General features: G+C 34.7%; 2 protein-coding genes across 5 annotated transcripts; both read left to right on the top strand.

Annotated features, from left to right (window-relative positions):
- The first annotated feature begins 3,532 nt into the window (after window positions 1–3,532).
- LOC113716554 (anthocyanidin 3-O-glucosyltransferase 2-like) lies at window positions 3,533–5,347 on the top strand. The gene has a single exon (XM_027240939.2). It carries the CDS (start codon window positions 3,738–3,740, stop codon window positions 5,181–5,183), a length of 1,446 nt encoding a protein of 481 aa, XP_027096740.1. The 5' UTR covers window positions 3,533–3,737; the 3' UTR covers window positions 5,184–5,347.
- A 3,070-nt stretch (window positions 5,348–8,417) lies between these two features.
- On the top strand, window positions 8,418–11,793 carry LOC113717190 (anthocyanidin 3-O-glucosyltransferase 2). Of its 4 annotated transcripts, XR_011823181.1 has the most exons (3): window positions 8,418–10,078; window positions 10,691–11,314; window positions 11,445–11,793. XR_011823181.1 is itself a non-coding variant. In XM_027241891.2 (2 exons), exon 1 carries the CDS (start codon window positions 8,619–8,621, stop codon window positions 10,065–10,067), a length of 1,449 nt encoding a protein of 482 aa, XP_027097692.1. In that variant the 5' UTR covers window positions 8,418–8,618; the 3' UTR covers window positions 10,068–10,078; window positions 11,445–11,793. The 4 variants fall into 4 exon arrangements, 3 of the variants coding, with proteins under 3 accessions (XP_027097692.1, XP_027097693.1, XP_027097694.1); XM_027241891.2 differs by lacking the exon at window positions 10,691–11,314; XM_027241892.2 differs by having other exon boundaries at window positions 10,691–11,793.
- Window positions 11,794–16,076: the final 4,283 nt, after the last annotated feature.

The following is a 16,076-nucleotide window of genomic DNA, read 5'->3' as shown; positions in this document are numbered from 1 at the left end:
TAATTGGCTGTTGGGCATGGAAGATTATATTTGTAATCTTGCATAATTGAATGATTTGACGCCCAGCAAAACCTTCTTTTTTTTTCCTGATAAATGGATACTCCATTTTTTTGTTATAAGTCCAGATTTTATAAAAAAATATTAGGAGATAAAATCCACAATTGGAAAATAACATCCAAAATCACCCTCCATGATGAAACTGAAATTTATAATTAGGTCATTTCAAACTTAGACTCTGATTCCAACTGTGACGACCCATCTCCCTTAGGCCTGCTTCAAAATTACTCAGATACAAAGGGAAGAAGCATTGACAGAAATTTTCTTTGTTGTACTAATTTCTTCCTGATCAATTTCTAGGATTCATAAATATGCTGTCCTAATTCTATTGGGCTGCAACAAGTACTACGAGATGCTACTAATATGCATGTTGCAATTATGAGATTCATATTTCCATGAATACACAATGAATAAATATTTCATCCATAATAAATAATTTGATAAAATGTCATCCATGTAAGATAAAAATTCTTTAATAAATTTATAACTATGAAATATTAATTAATTCCGTTTAATATCAAAAAATGATTCAATTCTTATTGAAAAAATTAGTTAAAAGATTGCTTTTACCTCTAAGACAAAAACTCTTCCAGTTGTTTTGATAAAACAAAATATTCTGGTTTCAAGTCCATTTTTTTTTTTTTTTGTCTCCGTTGACTAAGTTCAGGACGAAGCAACGGAAAAAGTAATTTTTTGGGTTTTGGCCTGTGAATGTAAACCGTGTAGACTGAGAAAGCCGATTCAATTTTTTGCACACGCAATTTGCATAATGGAAGGAAGGCAGACGAAGAGTCCGTGCCATGTACTGTTCGTGTTGGATAGTCCTGTCAATCCATAGACAATGTATATATTATCATCATTAAATATATAAAATATATATTTTCATTAAATTTGCTCATATGTCATTCGTCTAACCGTGATAATGTATACGCTAGCAATGTAGGTAAGATTTCCTCGTACTTTTTTAGCTGATAATAATTATAAAATGGAAATAAACCTATTCTTATGTGAATTATTGTTGACAAGGTGGAAATCTCACTTAAAGATGGATCGGACGTGTATTGTTGGGACCGACTGAGGATTTGATCTCATGGTATGGTTGCCTTATCTTCTAGTTAGATGTTTGAAACTAAAGAATAATTGACTAAATACAAAATCTTATTGACAGACCCAAACATCTAACTACAAGCAATACTCCCTCTGTACCATTTCGCTAGCTTTGTGTTTTTTTTTTATCCGTTCTAAATTATAGTCCACATTCTAATTAAAATATATAAGTTAACTTTTAATTTTTTTAAAATACCCTTATTTAACTTCTTTAATATATCATATCTTATTTAATACAGTCAACTTTTCCATCAATAATTGCTTTGATATATGTTTTGAACGGTGCAATATACCATCATTGTTATTATTATAATTAGTATAAAGATATACTCCCTCCGTCCCACTTTGATAGTCCTGTTTCTTTTTTTACACAGTTTAAGAAAAAGTAGTTAACTTTGTTGGAAAAGTAAATTTAGATTGCTATTTTCCTAAAATACCCTCACATTAAATAGAGTACAACTTTATGGGAACTTGAATTAATGGTAAAAAAAGAATCAACTCTCATTAAATGGGGTAGGTTTATAGCAACAACAACTTGTATTGAATAAGGGTATTTTAGGAAAATGAAAATACAACTACATTCTTCAATTGGAAAGTGGACTGCAATTTGGGACAGACAAAAAAGGAAAATAGGACTATCAAAGTTGGACGGAGGGAGTAGCGATTAGTGATAATGTAAGGGTATTCTAGAAAAATAAGAGATTAGATTTACATTTCTAACAAAATTAACTAATTTTTCTTAAATCATGTGGGAAAAAACCAAGACTATTAAAGTTGAACGGAGGAAGTATATGCTCGTGGAATTACTGAATTTGTATTCTTAAAGTATAGATAATTGTCTCCTTTATCTGGGACAAGGTTATGCAATTCTCCTAGCAAGCATATCATCACAAGTGTTGTTAGTCAAATAAAAATGAGATTAAGGGAGGGTGACAACAATGTTGTCTAGTTGAGAGTTCCCTCTCTCTTGTTTTGTTTTTTCTTTTGGATTATAATTTGTCTTGTTGAGATTAAAAAAAAAACAGTTGAACGAGACATCAATCAAGCAGTATGTAGAAGACAGAAGGACAGCCACGTTTTAAACGAGACAGAAAGAACAAGTGAGAAAAATTGGTCACCACAATTAAATTCTGTTGCTGGCTGTCGTGCATTTGACTAGAGATGTTAACATCATATCGAGACAAGGCATAAACGATTTATGGCAGTATCCTAAATGCCAATTTGATAAAGAAAAGGTAACTCTACTATTTGTACACACAATTTTTGTAGCTAAAAAAAATGTTAAGGATCATCCATTGCCTGGGTTGCGTCTATACCCAGGATTTTGGTTGCAAAACACGGCTCTTTCAAAGAAGTAGACAGTCAACTTTTAAATCCCCAGAAAACAAAACAGAGCAGCTCTATTCTGTTCCATCAGTCGACATGGAGAAAGCAGAATTGGTTTATCAGCCAGTTGGGTCAACTAGAAGAGCTTGCCAAGTTGCTAATCAACTGATCAACCCGGACAAGAAGTTCTCATGCCTATGATTCTCGAATTGAAAGTAAAGAATAGTCTAAAAAGGAGTACCAAGGCCAATCTGTCGTCTCATGACAAATCAAAACATCTGCTAGAATACGGAGGGGTTTCTTACCCAAAAAGATAAGAAGGGATTGAACTATTGACTTTGAGTGTACGAAATATAAGGGAGTGTCTCCCATTCAGCGGACAGGGTCAAACGTTTCTCTTGATTAATGTCTCTATTCAAATCACAAAGTTGACTAGGAGACCAAAATGTGAAGAAAACATTTGAAAAAGGGATTTCTTTATTTTTATTTAAATGGAGACTCCAAACTTTATGCATGGAAGAAAGTAGGAGAGTATAAGAATCAAGTTATATAAATCAAGAAATTTGTGAATTTTATGATCATCTGACTAATATTCATAAGAGTTGCGGGAGGATCTTAGACAGTGTAACTTGTTTCAACTCACAAATTTCATAATCATCTGACTAATATTCCTAAAAGCTGCGGGGATCTTAGACGGTGTAACTTGTTTCAACTCTCAATATAGCTGTGCATAACATGCAAAATGACAACCCTCTTCCAATTTAGAAGGAAAAAACAAAAACAGAAAAATCGGTGGTGTAACTTGTTTCAACTCACAAATTTCATAATCATCTGACTAATATTCCTAAGAGCTATGGGGAATCTTAGGTGATGTAGCTTGTTTCAACTCCCAATATAGCTGTGCATGACATGCAAAATGACAACCCTCTTCCAATTTAGAAGGAAAAAACAAAAACAGAAAAATTGGCATCCAGAATTAATTCCTTACTAATTTGACAAGACTTTAAAGAAGGTTGGCCATGGTACTGTCTCCTGCCTTTTTCGCAAGAGGATTACGATTCTACCTAGAGAAAACAAAATCGTGCACGTTTCTGAAAGAATCCTACAGCAATTTATAGCGTCCATCTCAGTAGCCAAGATTGGTTATAAAACACAGATTGTATGCAAGAATAAGAGAGCCATAAAACCAAAAACCAAAAAAACAAAAAAAAAAAACACAGAAGAGCTGTTCTGCTTCAGCAGTTGACATGGAGAAAGCAGAATTGATTTTCATCCCCTGGCCACTGATGGGCCATTTGGCTCAGCTGGTGGAGCTCGCCAAGCTACTAATCAATCGAGACAAGAAGTTTTCCATCACAGTCCTAATCTCCAGGCTCCCTGCTTCCCTTGATCCTATCACCAATAAACTGATAGACTCTCTTGTTGCTTCCTCCACCACAGAAGCCCTTCAATTCGTTCAGCTTCCTCCGACAGATCCCACCCCTGAATGGAGTTCCCTCAGCCGAGGGTATTTCATCCAGAAGCAAATGGATAGTCTGAAACCTCATGTCAAGAAATTCATCCAACAGCGCCAAACTGACGAATCAAGCAGTTCAAAACTTGTTGGAGTAGTTGTCGACATGTTTTCTACCAGCATTATTGATGTAGCTGATGAATTTGGGATTCCTAGCTATGTTTTCTTCACGTCAGGTGCAGCATTTCTCGGCCTCATGCTCCATTTTCAAAGCCTTCAAGATGATCACAACCAGGACGTCTCCGAGTTCTCAGATTCAAAATCTGCCCTGTCATTCCCAAGTTTTGCCAATCCTATTCCACCATCAGTCTTGCCTATCGTCTTAGTGGACAAACCTCTCTGGATGCATAGATTCCTACCATGTGCTCGCGGATACAGAAAGGCCAAGGGAATCCTGATCAACACATTCACTGAACTAGAACCATATGCAGTCGATTCTTTCAACCTATCGGAATCCTCTCCAGAAATCTACCCAGTAGGACCAATTCTGAACCGGGTACAATATGTATCCCGTGATGTACAATCAGGAATCATGGAATGGTTGGATGGCCAGCCTCCAGGCTCAGTAATTTACATCAGCTTTGGCAGCCTGGGAAGCCTACAGATCGACCTAGTGAAAGAACTAGCAAATGGGCTTGAACGCAGTGGATACAGATTCTTATGGTGCCTGCGTCGTCCCCCTCCTAAGAACACCATTGTTGATTTCCCAAGTGAGTATGAGAATTACAGAGATGTCTTGCCTGACGGATTTCTGGATCGAACATCACACGTTGGAAAAGTTGTCGGCTGGGTTCCACAGTTAGCTGTACTGTCACATGCTGCAGTGGGAGGATTTATATCACACTGTGGCTGGAATTCGACATTGGAGAGCATCTGGTGTGGGGTGCCCCTGGCAACATGGCCTTTAGAGTCAGAACAACAGTTGAATGCATTTCAATTGGTGGTGGAGCTGGAATTGTCTGTGGAAATAACATTGGATCATTCATCAATGGACAAAAATCAGGCTTTGGTTACAGCTGAGCAGATAGAAACAGGAATAAGGATGGTGATGGAGAGTGATAGTGAAGTGAGGAAGAAAGTCAAAGAATTCAGTGATAAAAGTAGGAGAAGCATGAAACAAGCAGGTTCATCATATGAATCTCTTGGAAGCCTGATCAGTAAGATGTTGCATAATAGTTGATTAGTTATTAGTAAAATTTGAGGTATGTTGTTTTATCACGTTCTTAGTTAGCTATCTCAGCTGGAAATAACATACTGAAATCTATCCGATGTAGCCTTTGCACCATCATCAATGTATCAGCACCTTTCCGACCGTTAAATTTATCAATTCATCTTGAGATCTAAGATTTTTTGCATATTTTCTTTCAAACGATGGTACTAAAACTTAATGGCGAGTTTAAAAGCGATTGATAACAAAAAATACAACATCTGAATTAATTAAGTGGCACTGAGTGTTATAAATAAAATTTATTTTAAAAAATAATTAATAAACTATTTACTCACTACTTAATAATGTAATATATACTCGAGAAAAAAATTCGGGGAGCTCTTAAACTATTATCGTTGTTAACTTTTGGCCCCTCATCTAAAATTTGTTTCCGATTGATCCTTAAACAATTAAAAATGCATACTTTGAGGACTTCCGATGACTTTGAGCACAAATCTGACAGGAATTAAAGGAGAACTGAAGATGAAAAGAAACCTCTCCTCTCTCGCCATCAAATCGTCCTCCCTATCACAATCGATCTCTTATGTTCTCTTCTCTCTGTGAAGAGAAAAATTTTAAAAATTAAGAACCAATCTGTTCGTTCGATTTTGCTCAAATTATTCACCAATAAAGGTTATCTTTTGGCCCAAAAATCAGCCTGAAAGTTGATAAAAATGGCGTCTTCATCAGCAGCAGCAGCAACCCAATTTCAGAACCCATTTTTGCATTATAAAACTCCATTTTTATAAACCTCAATTCTACAGGTTTTTGAGTGTAGTGAATGAAAAGGTTGTTGGGATTGATTTGGGGACAACGAATTCAGCAGTGGCTGCCATGGAAGGAGGGAAGCCTACTATAGTTACTAATGCTGAAGGGCAAAGAACGATGCCTTCTGTGGTGGCCTATACCAAAAATGGGGATAGATTGGTTGGGCAGATTGCAAAAACGGGGATAGATTCTTCTGCAATTTCCGATGAATTTAATCACAAATCTGCAAAACATGAACAGACAAAAATGCCCTTTAATTCCGATCAGATTTGTGCTCAAAGTCATCGGAAGTCCTTAAAGTATGCATTTTTAATTGTTTAAGGATCAATCGGAAAAAAATTTTAGATGAGGGGCCAAAAGTTAACAACGATAATAGTTTAAGGGCTCCCCAGGTTTTTTTCTCTATATACTCAAATATATATCAGATTTAGTACTTAATAATTCAGTAATTTAATGGATTTAAATTTCAGATTTTAAATTTCATATTTCAGTTTTATCAAAACCACCCAAGCCTAGACTCTGGAGATTGGAAAATGAAAACACAATATAGTTTCAATTTAGAATTCTTTCTGTCACAATGAATGTGCAGCAGCTTGAACATTGTTCATCCTGGACTTGACAATCTGACGCCTAATGAAACGGTGGAAAACTAATTGATTAACAATTAGCACTGAAGATGATCATTCACATTATCACAAACATCTGTTTCTGATCTGTCTTTCCATATGACCGTAATTGTAACAACTAAAGTTAAAATGGAAGAAAACCCATTCGTATTTTACGTTTTCATTTTTGTCGGTTCATACAACTAAATAATACTAATTATTTTTACGTTTTCATTACAACTAAATACTATTTTTGTCGGTTCATACAACTATTGATATTTCAGCACCTTTGATATCTCTATCCTTAGTTCATTTCATTTCTGAATTTGCCATCTAAACTCAACTTTGTTACAAGTTCACGAAAAGGAAACAAAAAAATTAAGCTCAAAAAATTTTACTTGGATTAATAGTTATAGTTTGTTCTCAAGTGCGGATATTAAGGGCCGGAAACATCACAATGTCGAGGAAGTTAGGAACATCAATTGCATGGTCTATTAATATATGCTTCCAATACTTCATTGACAATTATTTTGATGACAACGGCCATGCAACCGTTGCTCAGCCACCTCCATTTCTGAACTTTTTTTTTCAAGGAAAAAAATGTTTACAAGACCACGTTTCTCGGATCTTGTTCGCAACAAAACAGAGCAAATTACCTGGGTAGTCATTGCACTTTCTGAATAGTTAAGATTTGACCACTCAATTATTAATAGTGTGTTTTTACCTAATAAACTATCAAACGCATAAATTTTGGGTCGTTTCGTCTAATTCCATCATTAACTCTACCAGATTTGAAGATACACACGATTCACGAGACATACTATTAATAGTTAAATTTGGCAAAGTTAACGATAAAATCAAATGAGATGAGTTAAAATTTACACTTTTAATAGTTCAATGGATAAAAATAAACTATTAATACTTGTACGACTGGCCTTTCCAATAGCTATCTCCTGTTGTCATTCGATCTTCGTTTAAATAATGGTACAGTGGCCTTATTTTCCGCTTAGATGTTTCATCACTTCTTTCATTCATAGTTAGAAAATCCTTCACAACTTATCCAACCATCTAAAGGAATATTTAGGGTTTGAACTATTGAATTTGTGCCTATAAAGTATAACCAAGTTTCTTCTGTGTCTGGGACAAGGCTACCACTCACTATCAGTTTCTCCTTGCAAGCGTATATGATGACAAATGCTAGTAGTAATCCACTGAATTGAAGTAAAAGAGGCTTGCTACAACGTTGTCTAGTTGAGACCGGTCAAACAAGCTGCGGAAAAACATTAAAAAAGAAATTTAATTGAACAAGAAAGTCTTCCATTCTATGCGGTGCAGTACATTGAGGGCAAAAAGGATGGTCATCTTCTTTTAAACGATGTCGTGTTGGAACTGTTTGGATCTCAACTTGAATAACATGACCCACCTCAATAGTCACGTCACTCTATCCACCGTAAAGTGTCTGTTACATTGAATAGATTGAGTTTTGTATACGTGACGAATCCAACGACCTGAGCGTCTTATAATTATAAAGACATCAAGATTTAGAGATTTCGGCTTCTAATTTTCTTTCTTCACTACCTATTTCTTAAATTTTATTCCTCCTTGCTAGAAAAATTTTTTCTATTCTTTTTAAATAAAATACGTACATAGAAAAATTCGTCAGCACAATTGATTAATTGTCTGCTGTCCTTCGTACTTTACTTCGACAAGAAAATAAAAGAAGGTAGGCCATGGCAGGATAATCCTGACCACAAATTTCAGGCTTTTGAAGTGTCTTCGCAGAGTCCATTTATCGAAACACTCATACAAAAAACTGTGAGTTATGAAAGGGAGCATTCTTGGGAAAGAACAAAAGAGCAAAAGAAATGCCAGAGTAGTACGCCTACTGCTATTGCTGTTAGTGGTTTAGTGTGGCGTGGGACTCCCTTGGCAATAATGCAAACTTTACAGTGGATTGTATGAAGAAACAGATCAGATTGGTTAAAAACCAAAAACAGAACAGCAGCTATTCGTGTTTCCAATTCCGTCAGCTGATATGGAGAAAGCAGAATTGATTTTCATCCCTTGGCCACTGATGGGCCATTTGGCTCAGCTGGTGGAGCTGGCAAAGCTGCTAATCAGCCGAGACGAGAGATTTTCCATCACAGTCCTAATCTCCAGGCTCCCTGATTCCCTTGATCCTGTGACCAATAAATTGATCAGCTCTTTAGTTGATTCCTGCACCACAGAGGCCCTTCGATTCTATCAGCTTCCTCCAACAAATCCCACCCCTGAATGGAGTTCCCTCACTCGAGGGTACTTCATTCAGAAGCAACTCGATAGCCAGAAACCTCATGTCAAGGACTTCATCCAACAGCGCAAAACTGATCAATCAAGCAGTTCAAGACTTATTGGAGTAGTTGTTGACATGTTCTCCACCAGCATGATCGATGTAGCTGATGAATTCGGGATTCCTAGCTATGTATTCTTCACATCGGGTGCAGCGTTTCTACGCATCATGCTCCATTTTCAGACCCTTGAAGATGACAACAGCCAGGATGTTTCTGAGTTTTCGAAGTCAGAAACTGCTCTGTCTTTCCCGGGTTATGCCAATCCAATTCCACCATCAGTCTTGCCTATGGCTCTAGTGGAGAAACAGCTCTGGTCGCGGCGATTCCTACCATGTGCTCGTGGATACAGAAAGGCCAAGGGAATCTTGATCAACACATTCACTGAACTAGAGCCATATGCCCTTAATTCTCTTAATCTATTAGAGTCCTCGCCACAAATCTACCCGGTAGGACCAATTCTGAACCAGGTACAATATGTCTCTCGTGATGTACAATCAGGAATCCTTAAATGGTTGGATGAGCAGCCTCCAAAATCAGTAGTTTACATCAGCTTTGGCAGCCTGGGAAGCCTTCCAGTGGACCAAGTGAAAGAGCTAGCTAATGGGCTCGAACGCAGTGGTTACAGATTCTTATGGTGCCTGCGTCGTCCGCCACCTAAGAAAACCATTGTTGATTTCCCAAGTGAGTATGAGAATTATGAAGATGTGTTGCCTGAAGGATTTCTGGATCGAACGGCAAATGTTGGAAAAATTGTCGGTTGGGTTCCACAATTAGCCGTATTGTCACATGCTGCAGTGGGAGGATTTGTAACGCATTGTGGCTGGAATTCGACACTAGAGAGCATTTGGTTTGGGGTGCCCCTTGCGACATGGCCTTTAGAGGGAGAACAACAGTTAAATGCATTTCAGTTGGTGATAGATTTAAAACTATCTGTGGGGATTACATTGGATTACTCATCAAGAAATCAAAATCAGCCACTGGTTGCAGCTGAAGAGATAGAGAGAGGAATAAGGAAAGTGATGGACAGTGATAGTGAAGTAAGGAAGATTGTTAAAGAAATGAGTGATAAGAGTAGAGAAAGCATTAAACTCGGAGGTTCTTCACATGGTTCTCTTGCGAGACTGATTAGTACGATGTTGCATGATAGTTGTTAATAAGAACTGAGGTATGCTGTTTTCCATATGTTCTTAGTATCATTAACCACCTCTGTTGCAAGCAAATCTTTCTTATGTTATGTTGCCTCAGTACCATCATGAAAATTTATCATCATCTTTCCTGCTGTTAAATTTCTAAATTCATCATGACAGACTTAAGATTTTGCTTTCCTTTTCTCCAGGGAAAAAGGTGGTAGGGTTTTAGATGATTGGCCCGAGTACACTTGGCATAGACTCTGTAACCAATGGTAACATTTTATGATGTAGTGAAAAATCAGCATAGAATGTTCCCTAAAAACTTCAAAGAACAATGATCCTGCTGCATGGTTCAAAGGATTTAATGAAGAAACAGGAAAAAAGAAACTGTAACATAGTACATCACTGTTGTTGAATTGTAAGGAGAGGCCTTATTTATTTAGGAGCGTTCTTTTCATCCCACTAGAAACGTCTAACATAAGCAGTTCAAGATTGTTGAGATCCAATTATCCAAAACTATACCCGTGATCCATCTAGCCACAATAGTCGTCCGATGTCAGTACGATTATTAATTTTCGTTTTTTTAAAAAAAATTTTCTTCTCAGTGGGCTATTTTTAGACTTCTTTGTTCTTTTATTTGGTACCAGACTTCCTAGTAGGTTTTGGACCACCCTACTCCAGGACCGCACCAATCAAACTTCAGCCACCATTTCTTTCTTACAATCAGAATCAGTACTAAACAGCCAGGTGTACCACTGTAGATCTGGAAAGAACTGGATAGGATGGAAATGGAGGAATAGCTTTTGGGGGTCGGTGGATTTGTAACTGCTACAGCTATATATTAAACCTTGGAGGCAATACTCATAGCACAGATTGGCTGTTACCAAAACACACACACCCCCCCCCCCTCCCCCGGCGGCGCGAGCCCAATGGTCTCTTCCTGAGGTTTCTCCAGTTCCCTTCATGCCCTTCACATATGTTCAATGGTCGAAAGATAGGACGAAGAGGGAAAGGCAGATGGATCTCTGCAAGAAATTGCTGGTGTGGGGGTCTTGGAAAGGAAATGATACGCTTGAAAAAACCGTTTTCTTGAATTAACTTTTTTTTCCTTGGGACGACAAAAAAAAAAAAAAAAAAGGCGTTAAAGAGATTTTGATGGTTGGAGATGATATCCTTTCCCAGACCTCCCGTGCCGGTGATTTCTTGGGGTCCTTCCCTTTCCCAAACTTGTTCTTTTAGATCTCAGGTTGCTCTGCATATATTCTGCAATGGTAAAACCTTTCAGTTATCTTATCATCTCTGCCTTTTTATATTCTGCTAGAGTATGATTTTCTGCTGATTTTATGGTCAGATAAAGCATAATAATGTGATTTGAACTGTGGTTGTCTTTTTTTATTTTAGTTTTTGGCAGATTGCATGTTACTCGAGTTCTTCTTCAGGGACCAGTAAATCAAAGGATATATGCTTGATTGGCTGTTAGATGATTTCAGTTCATTCATTGAGTTGGTGAATAATTTGGCTTCAAAGCTTCGAAATTGTGTTTTTCATTTTAGTTGTGTTATTCGTCTGGCAAAAAAGTTATTTGAGCTTTGAATTTTTCCGAGGCAAAGAGTGATATATATTCCTCTAGTACCAACTACCAAACGTGAGGTTTAGAGTCGAAGAAGAAATCAACATCATGTAATAGAGTAAACAGAAATTTCTTCCGATTTGTAATGAAATCAACCAAAAACACTACTCTTCCACTGCACTTATTAAACTTATTGTAACAAGTCAAAAATAGTGTTCGGATTTAACTTATTAAAATTATCTCGAGTTCAAATTTGAGTTCGATCTTGATAGTATGACATCAATAAGTTGAGTTCGAGCTAAAAAAAACTCAAATATGCTTATCGAATGCTCTAAACAACTTTGCAACTGAAAAAATATTAACTAATTAAATTTGCCTATCGAATTAAAAGATTTCACCGAATATAGGGAGATTTTTAATATTTAAATAAAGTAAAATTTTAAGCAATCAAGGCGAAAATAAATCTATATATAATGACTAAAACAAAATAGTAAAACTAGAGGTTGAATGAATGTCCAGATGAATCTAGGCGGATGACTCAGACTTTTTGCGCAAGGGTCTTTCCATCACCATTTGTTTGGTCAACTTTTTGCAGCCTTGAAGCTACGCAACGCGCTTTTACGCTGCCCCACCACCTTGACAATGACCCTCTTCAAACCACTGGGCCAATGGCTCAGTGGCCACTAGGGAAGGATTTAAGTCCTTCATTGACCGTAGGTGAGGGTTCGAAATTCATCTGTAGCGAAAGAATCTAAAGGTTGTGTTATAGTACTTTCTTGATTTAGTTGGGTTTGTACACCCACTAGCCTTTACAATAGTCTCCTTAGGCTCCCCCTCCCCTCTAGATTAGGATAGAGTAGATTATACAAATGTATCGTTGCTGATAAAAAAAAAAAAAAAAAAAGACAATGACCCTCTTTAGAATATATGCCTTTTTTGTTATTAGTTTCGTTGGCATTTTATGAATACTGGAAAAAGGAAAAAGACTTAAAAACCAGATATGAAGAGAAATTACTACTATTAATTTTCTTTCTTCTTCTTCCTTTTTTTTTTTTTTTGGCTGAGGAATGTTAGAAACTTGTTCATGAATGATTTTGAATTATGCCCATAAATCTTGTATATAATTTACAAAAAGTTTATCAATTCTTGGATGCTTTTCTTCTATAGGCAGCAAGGCAATACAATAGGAAGTCACGTTGTGGTTTCTCCCTTATAGCATTTGTGTTGATGCATCCAATCATCTTTCTTTTTGTCCCTTATGGTAATAATTAAGTATGATTAACCACCCAAACATCTCAGAAGGCTTTAAAAAAAAAAAAAAAAAAACTCATGCAAAAGGTGCATTAATCCAAAGTCTGATGAGCACAAACGTGAATTTTTGTTTTAGATTTGATTGTAAGATAGTGTAGGAACTTTTATTACAATCTAATAATTAGCACACTTTGTTTTCTTTAATGTTCATATTTTCATCCTTAGAATTTAGCAACTAAAAGAATAGAGTGTTTTCTATGCATGTGTGCTTGCACCAAGAGCCTGAGTCAGTAGCTTGACCCGGTAAATGAAATTTGCAGCGTCCACTTATTGTTTGCGGCGTCTACTTTTCTTTAATTCATTTGCGGCGTCAATTTTTCTTTATTTTCCTGACGCTGCGGCGTCAATTTTTCTTTTAACGCAGATTGCGGCCAAAAAAAAAAAAAAATTTTTTAGTCAAAAAAGCAATTTTTTAAAAAGTGGAACAGTGTATTTTTTAAAGTAAAATCGCAAATCCCAATTGCGACGATAGTTTTCCTACCATCCATTCCACCTAACCATCTAACGAACGGTTGTAATTACAGCTCTAATTATTTTTTAATAACAAAAGCGCTGAAGCCTATTATTATTTTTTTATAAAAAAATTATTTTCTTGACGCCCAAATTGTCAATTTTTTTTTTAGTTTTTTTTAAGGGTTACATTGTTTATATTAAGGGGTACATTGTGAAGGCTTGGAAATTATGGTTTCATGCTAGGTAAAATGTAAAATGCTAAATCTTGATTAAGCCTAATTTATTATCATTATTACATTCTATAAATATTGTTCAATGCTATATTATTTATTATTATTTAAATTAACATTAACATTAAAAAATTTCAAAAATATAACTTAGTCAAATTTTATTAGTAATTTAAGAGCACATTTGATTATCATCTAAATTTATAAAATTAACATAATTCTAATATTATATATTAAATTTTGATAATTCTGGTTTATAATAGAATTTTAGTAATACGATTTAGGAATTTTGATTTTAAAATTAGGGTTAAAAGGTTGCATTGTGAGGGCTTGAAAATTAGGGTTTCATGTAAAATGTTAAACTCTAAACCCTAATTAAGCAAGGTTTTCTGAAAAAAATAACTTTCGTCTCGATTACGTTTTACTAAAAAAATAAAAGAAATATATCGCTGCTCATGAGATGAGTGGCGATGCGGAAAAAAAAAGTTAAAAAACTTTGGAAAGAAGATAAGTTCCTTCGCCGCTCATGATTTGTGAAATTAAAAAAAAAAGTCGCCGCTTTTACAAAAAAAAAATAATAAAGCAACCCCAAAATAAATGAAAATTAAAAGTATTTTTATTAGAAGCTGTTGATGATGCGGCGACCCCTAATTCCGAACCCATCCTCCAAGGGCACCAATTTTCTGACAATTTTTAATTTTGACAATATTCGGAGAAATTTGCCCTTGAAGTTTGAAAGCAAAAATAATAATTAAATAAAGTTAATTATAGTTTACCCCCCTAAATATGACCTTGATAACACTTTGCTCCCCAAACTTTAAATATATATATCTTACTCGCTTCATCGACTAGTCAAACGTTGATGATAAATTTTCTATCAAAAATTTGCATAATAGTTCTAGAATAATACTATACTTTTAATCGAAATATGAAACATCTTATTAAAAAAAACACAAAGTCACAAGATTTAAAAAATTAAAAAAATTAAAAAATGGTATAATGCTAAAGATTTGAAATTTTGTATTGTGGAAAAAAAGAATTTAATAATTCCTAAAACATCTGTACAAGTTTTCCATCGTTTATCTTTCTTCGTTTAAATTGTAAACAGATTGATTTTGATAATTTTCGTTTATCTTGCAGCTTTTGCAAGATTTTCACGAGTCAACAAGATGCTATTTCATATTTTTATACTACATTCATACATTGTTTTGTATTTTATTTGAATATTGCATTTTTAAAAATGAAAAATCGAAGATTCTCTAAGTACATTTTCAATATATTTTTATTTTTAATTATATTTTTATTTCATGTAAGACACATTAAAAAGTGCTATAATAAGAAAATAAAAACAAATAGTTTTCATCTCGAATGCATTGAGTTAAATATATTGAAATAATTTTATTTCATTTAAAATAAGTATTACTACTGGCATTGAGATTAACACATTGAGTTGTTTAGGCTACTTCCTTATGGATTATCTAATTCATTGTAGTGATAGAATATTGAAATGCATAGTGTAATTGTGTTTAAACGCATTTAGTAACTGTTAAAGAAATAGGTGTTTATTATATTACAATTATTATGTGTGTCTAAGAATTAGTTAGGAATATTTTGATCATAGAAAATATAATTTCATCTTAATTCGTAGTCAAAATGTTGACTACGAATGGTAAAGTGTATATATTTGAAGTTTAGGAGGCAAAGTGTTATAAGTGTCCAAGTTCAGGGGACAAAGTGTAATTAGCCCTCAAATAAATTTCGGCAAGTGGTTTTTTTTTTTTTTTTTTAATAGCAAGTGCTTTTACTGGTTCCCATCACAAAGCAACGGTCAAAGGCTGGATTAATTGATGAAGCCTTCTCCTTCAAGCAATGTTTTAAAACCCAGACTGTCAATTGAACTGGTGAGGTGAAAAGGTCGAGATTCAATCGGTCGGATCGGTTTAACCTCAGTTTAATGAATTTTTTTAAAAATAATTTATATAAATATATATATGCACAAAATAAGACATGCAATGGACTAATTTAAAACTTTATATGATGAAAAGTTCACTATTTTTGAATAATTTGGATTTTCAAAAATAAAATTTTTAAATTATAAGTTAAAATAAATAAATTTCATCTAGATTTCAATTATATCTACCAAAAAAATCTTAAATCCAACCCAAAAATATCACAATATTTTGAAATTATACAAAATTCACGTCTATAAGAATTTGACATTGTGAACTTAAATTTTAATTTACATCTTTGAGATTTAAAGATTGTAATTTAAAAAAAAAAGTTTGGAGTTCGAAAGAAATTAAGAGAATTGAAAATAGAAATGCAAACTTGATAAGAAACAAAAAATGAGATAAAAGTGAGTGGTTGTGGCATTAAATAATTTGGGTTAAAGAAAAATAATTCTTTTTTAACTTTTTCCAATTTAATGGGTAAAAACAAAATTAAAAAATAAAAGAAAATATCAATAAATTA

This window comes from Coffea arabica, chromosome 11c (genome assembly GCF_036785885.1).
Source record: "Coffea arabica cultivar ET-39 chromosome 11c, Coffea Arabica ET-39 HiFi, whole genome shotgun sequence".
In the NCBI taxonomy this organism is placed as follows: domain Eukaryota; kingdom Viridiplantae; phylum Streptophyta; class Magnoliopsida; order Gentianales; family Rubiaceae; genus Coffea; species Coffea arabica.
Note: the sequence above shows the minus strand (reverse complement) of the source record. Positions and strands in the feature narration are given on the sequence as shown.

Excerpts from the sequence above, each read along its gene's own strand:
- LOC113716554 (XM_027240939.2), top strand. The coding sequence starts at position 3,738 with ATGGAGAAAGCAGAATTGATTTTCATCCCCTGGCCACTGATGGGCCAT.
- LOC113717190 (XM_027241891.2), top strand. The coding sequence starts at position 8,619 with ATGGAGAAAGCAGAATTGATTTTCATCCCTTGGCCACTGATGGGCCAT.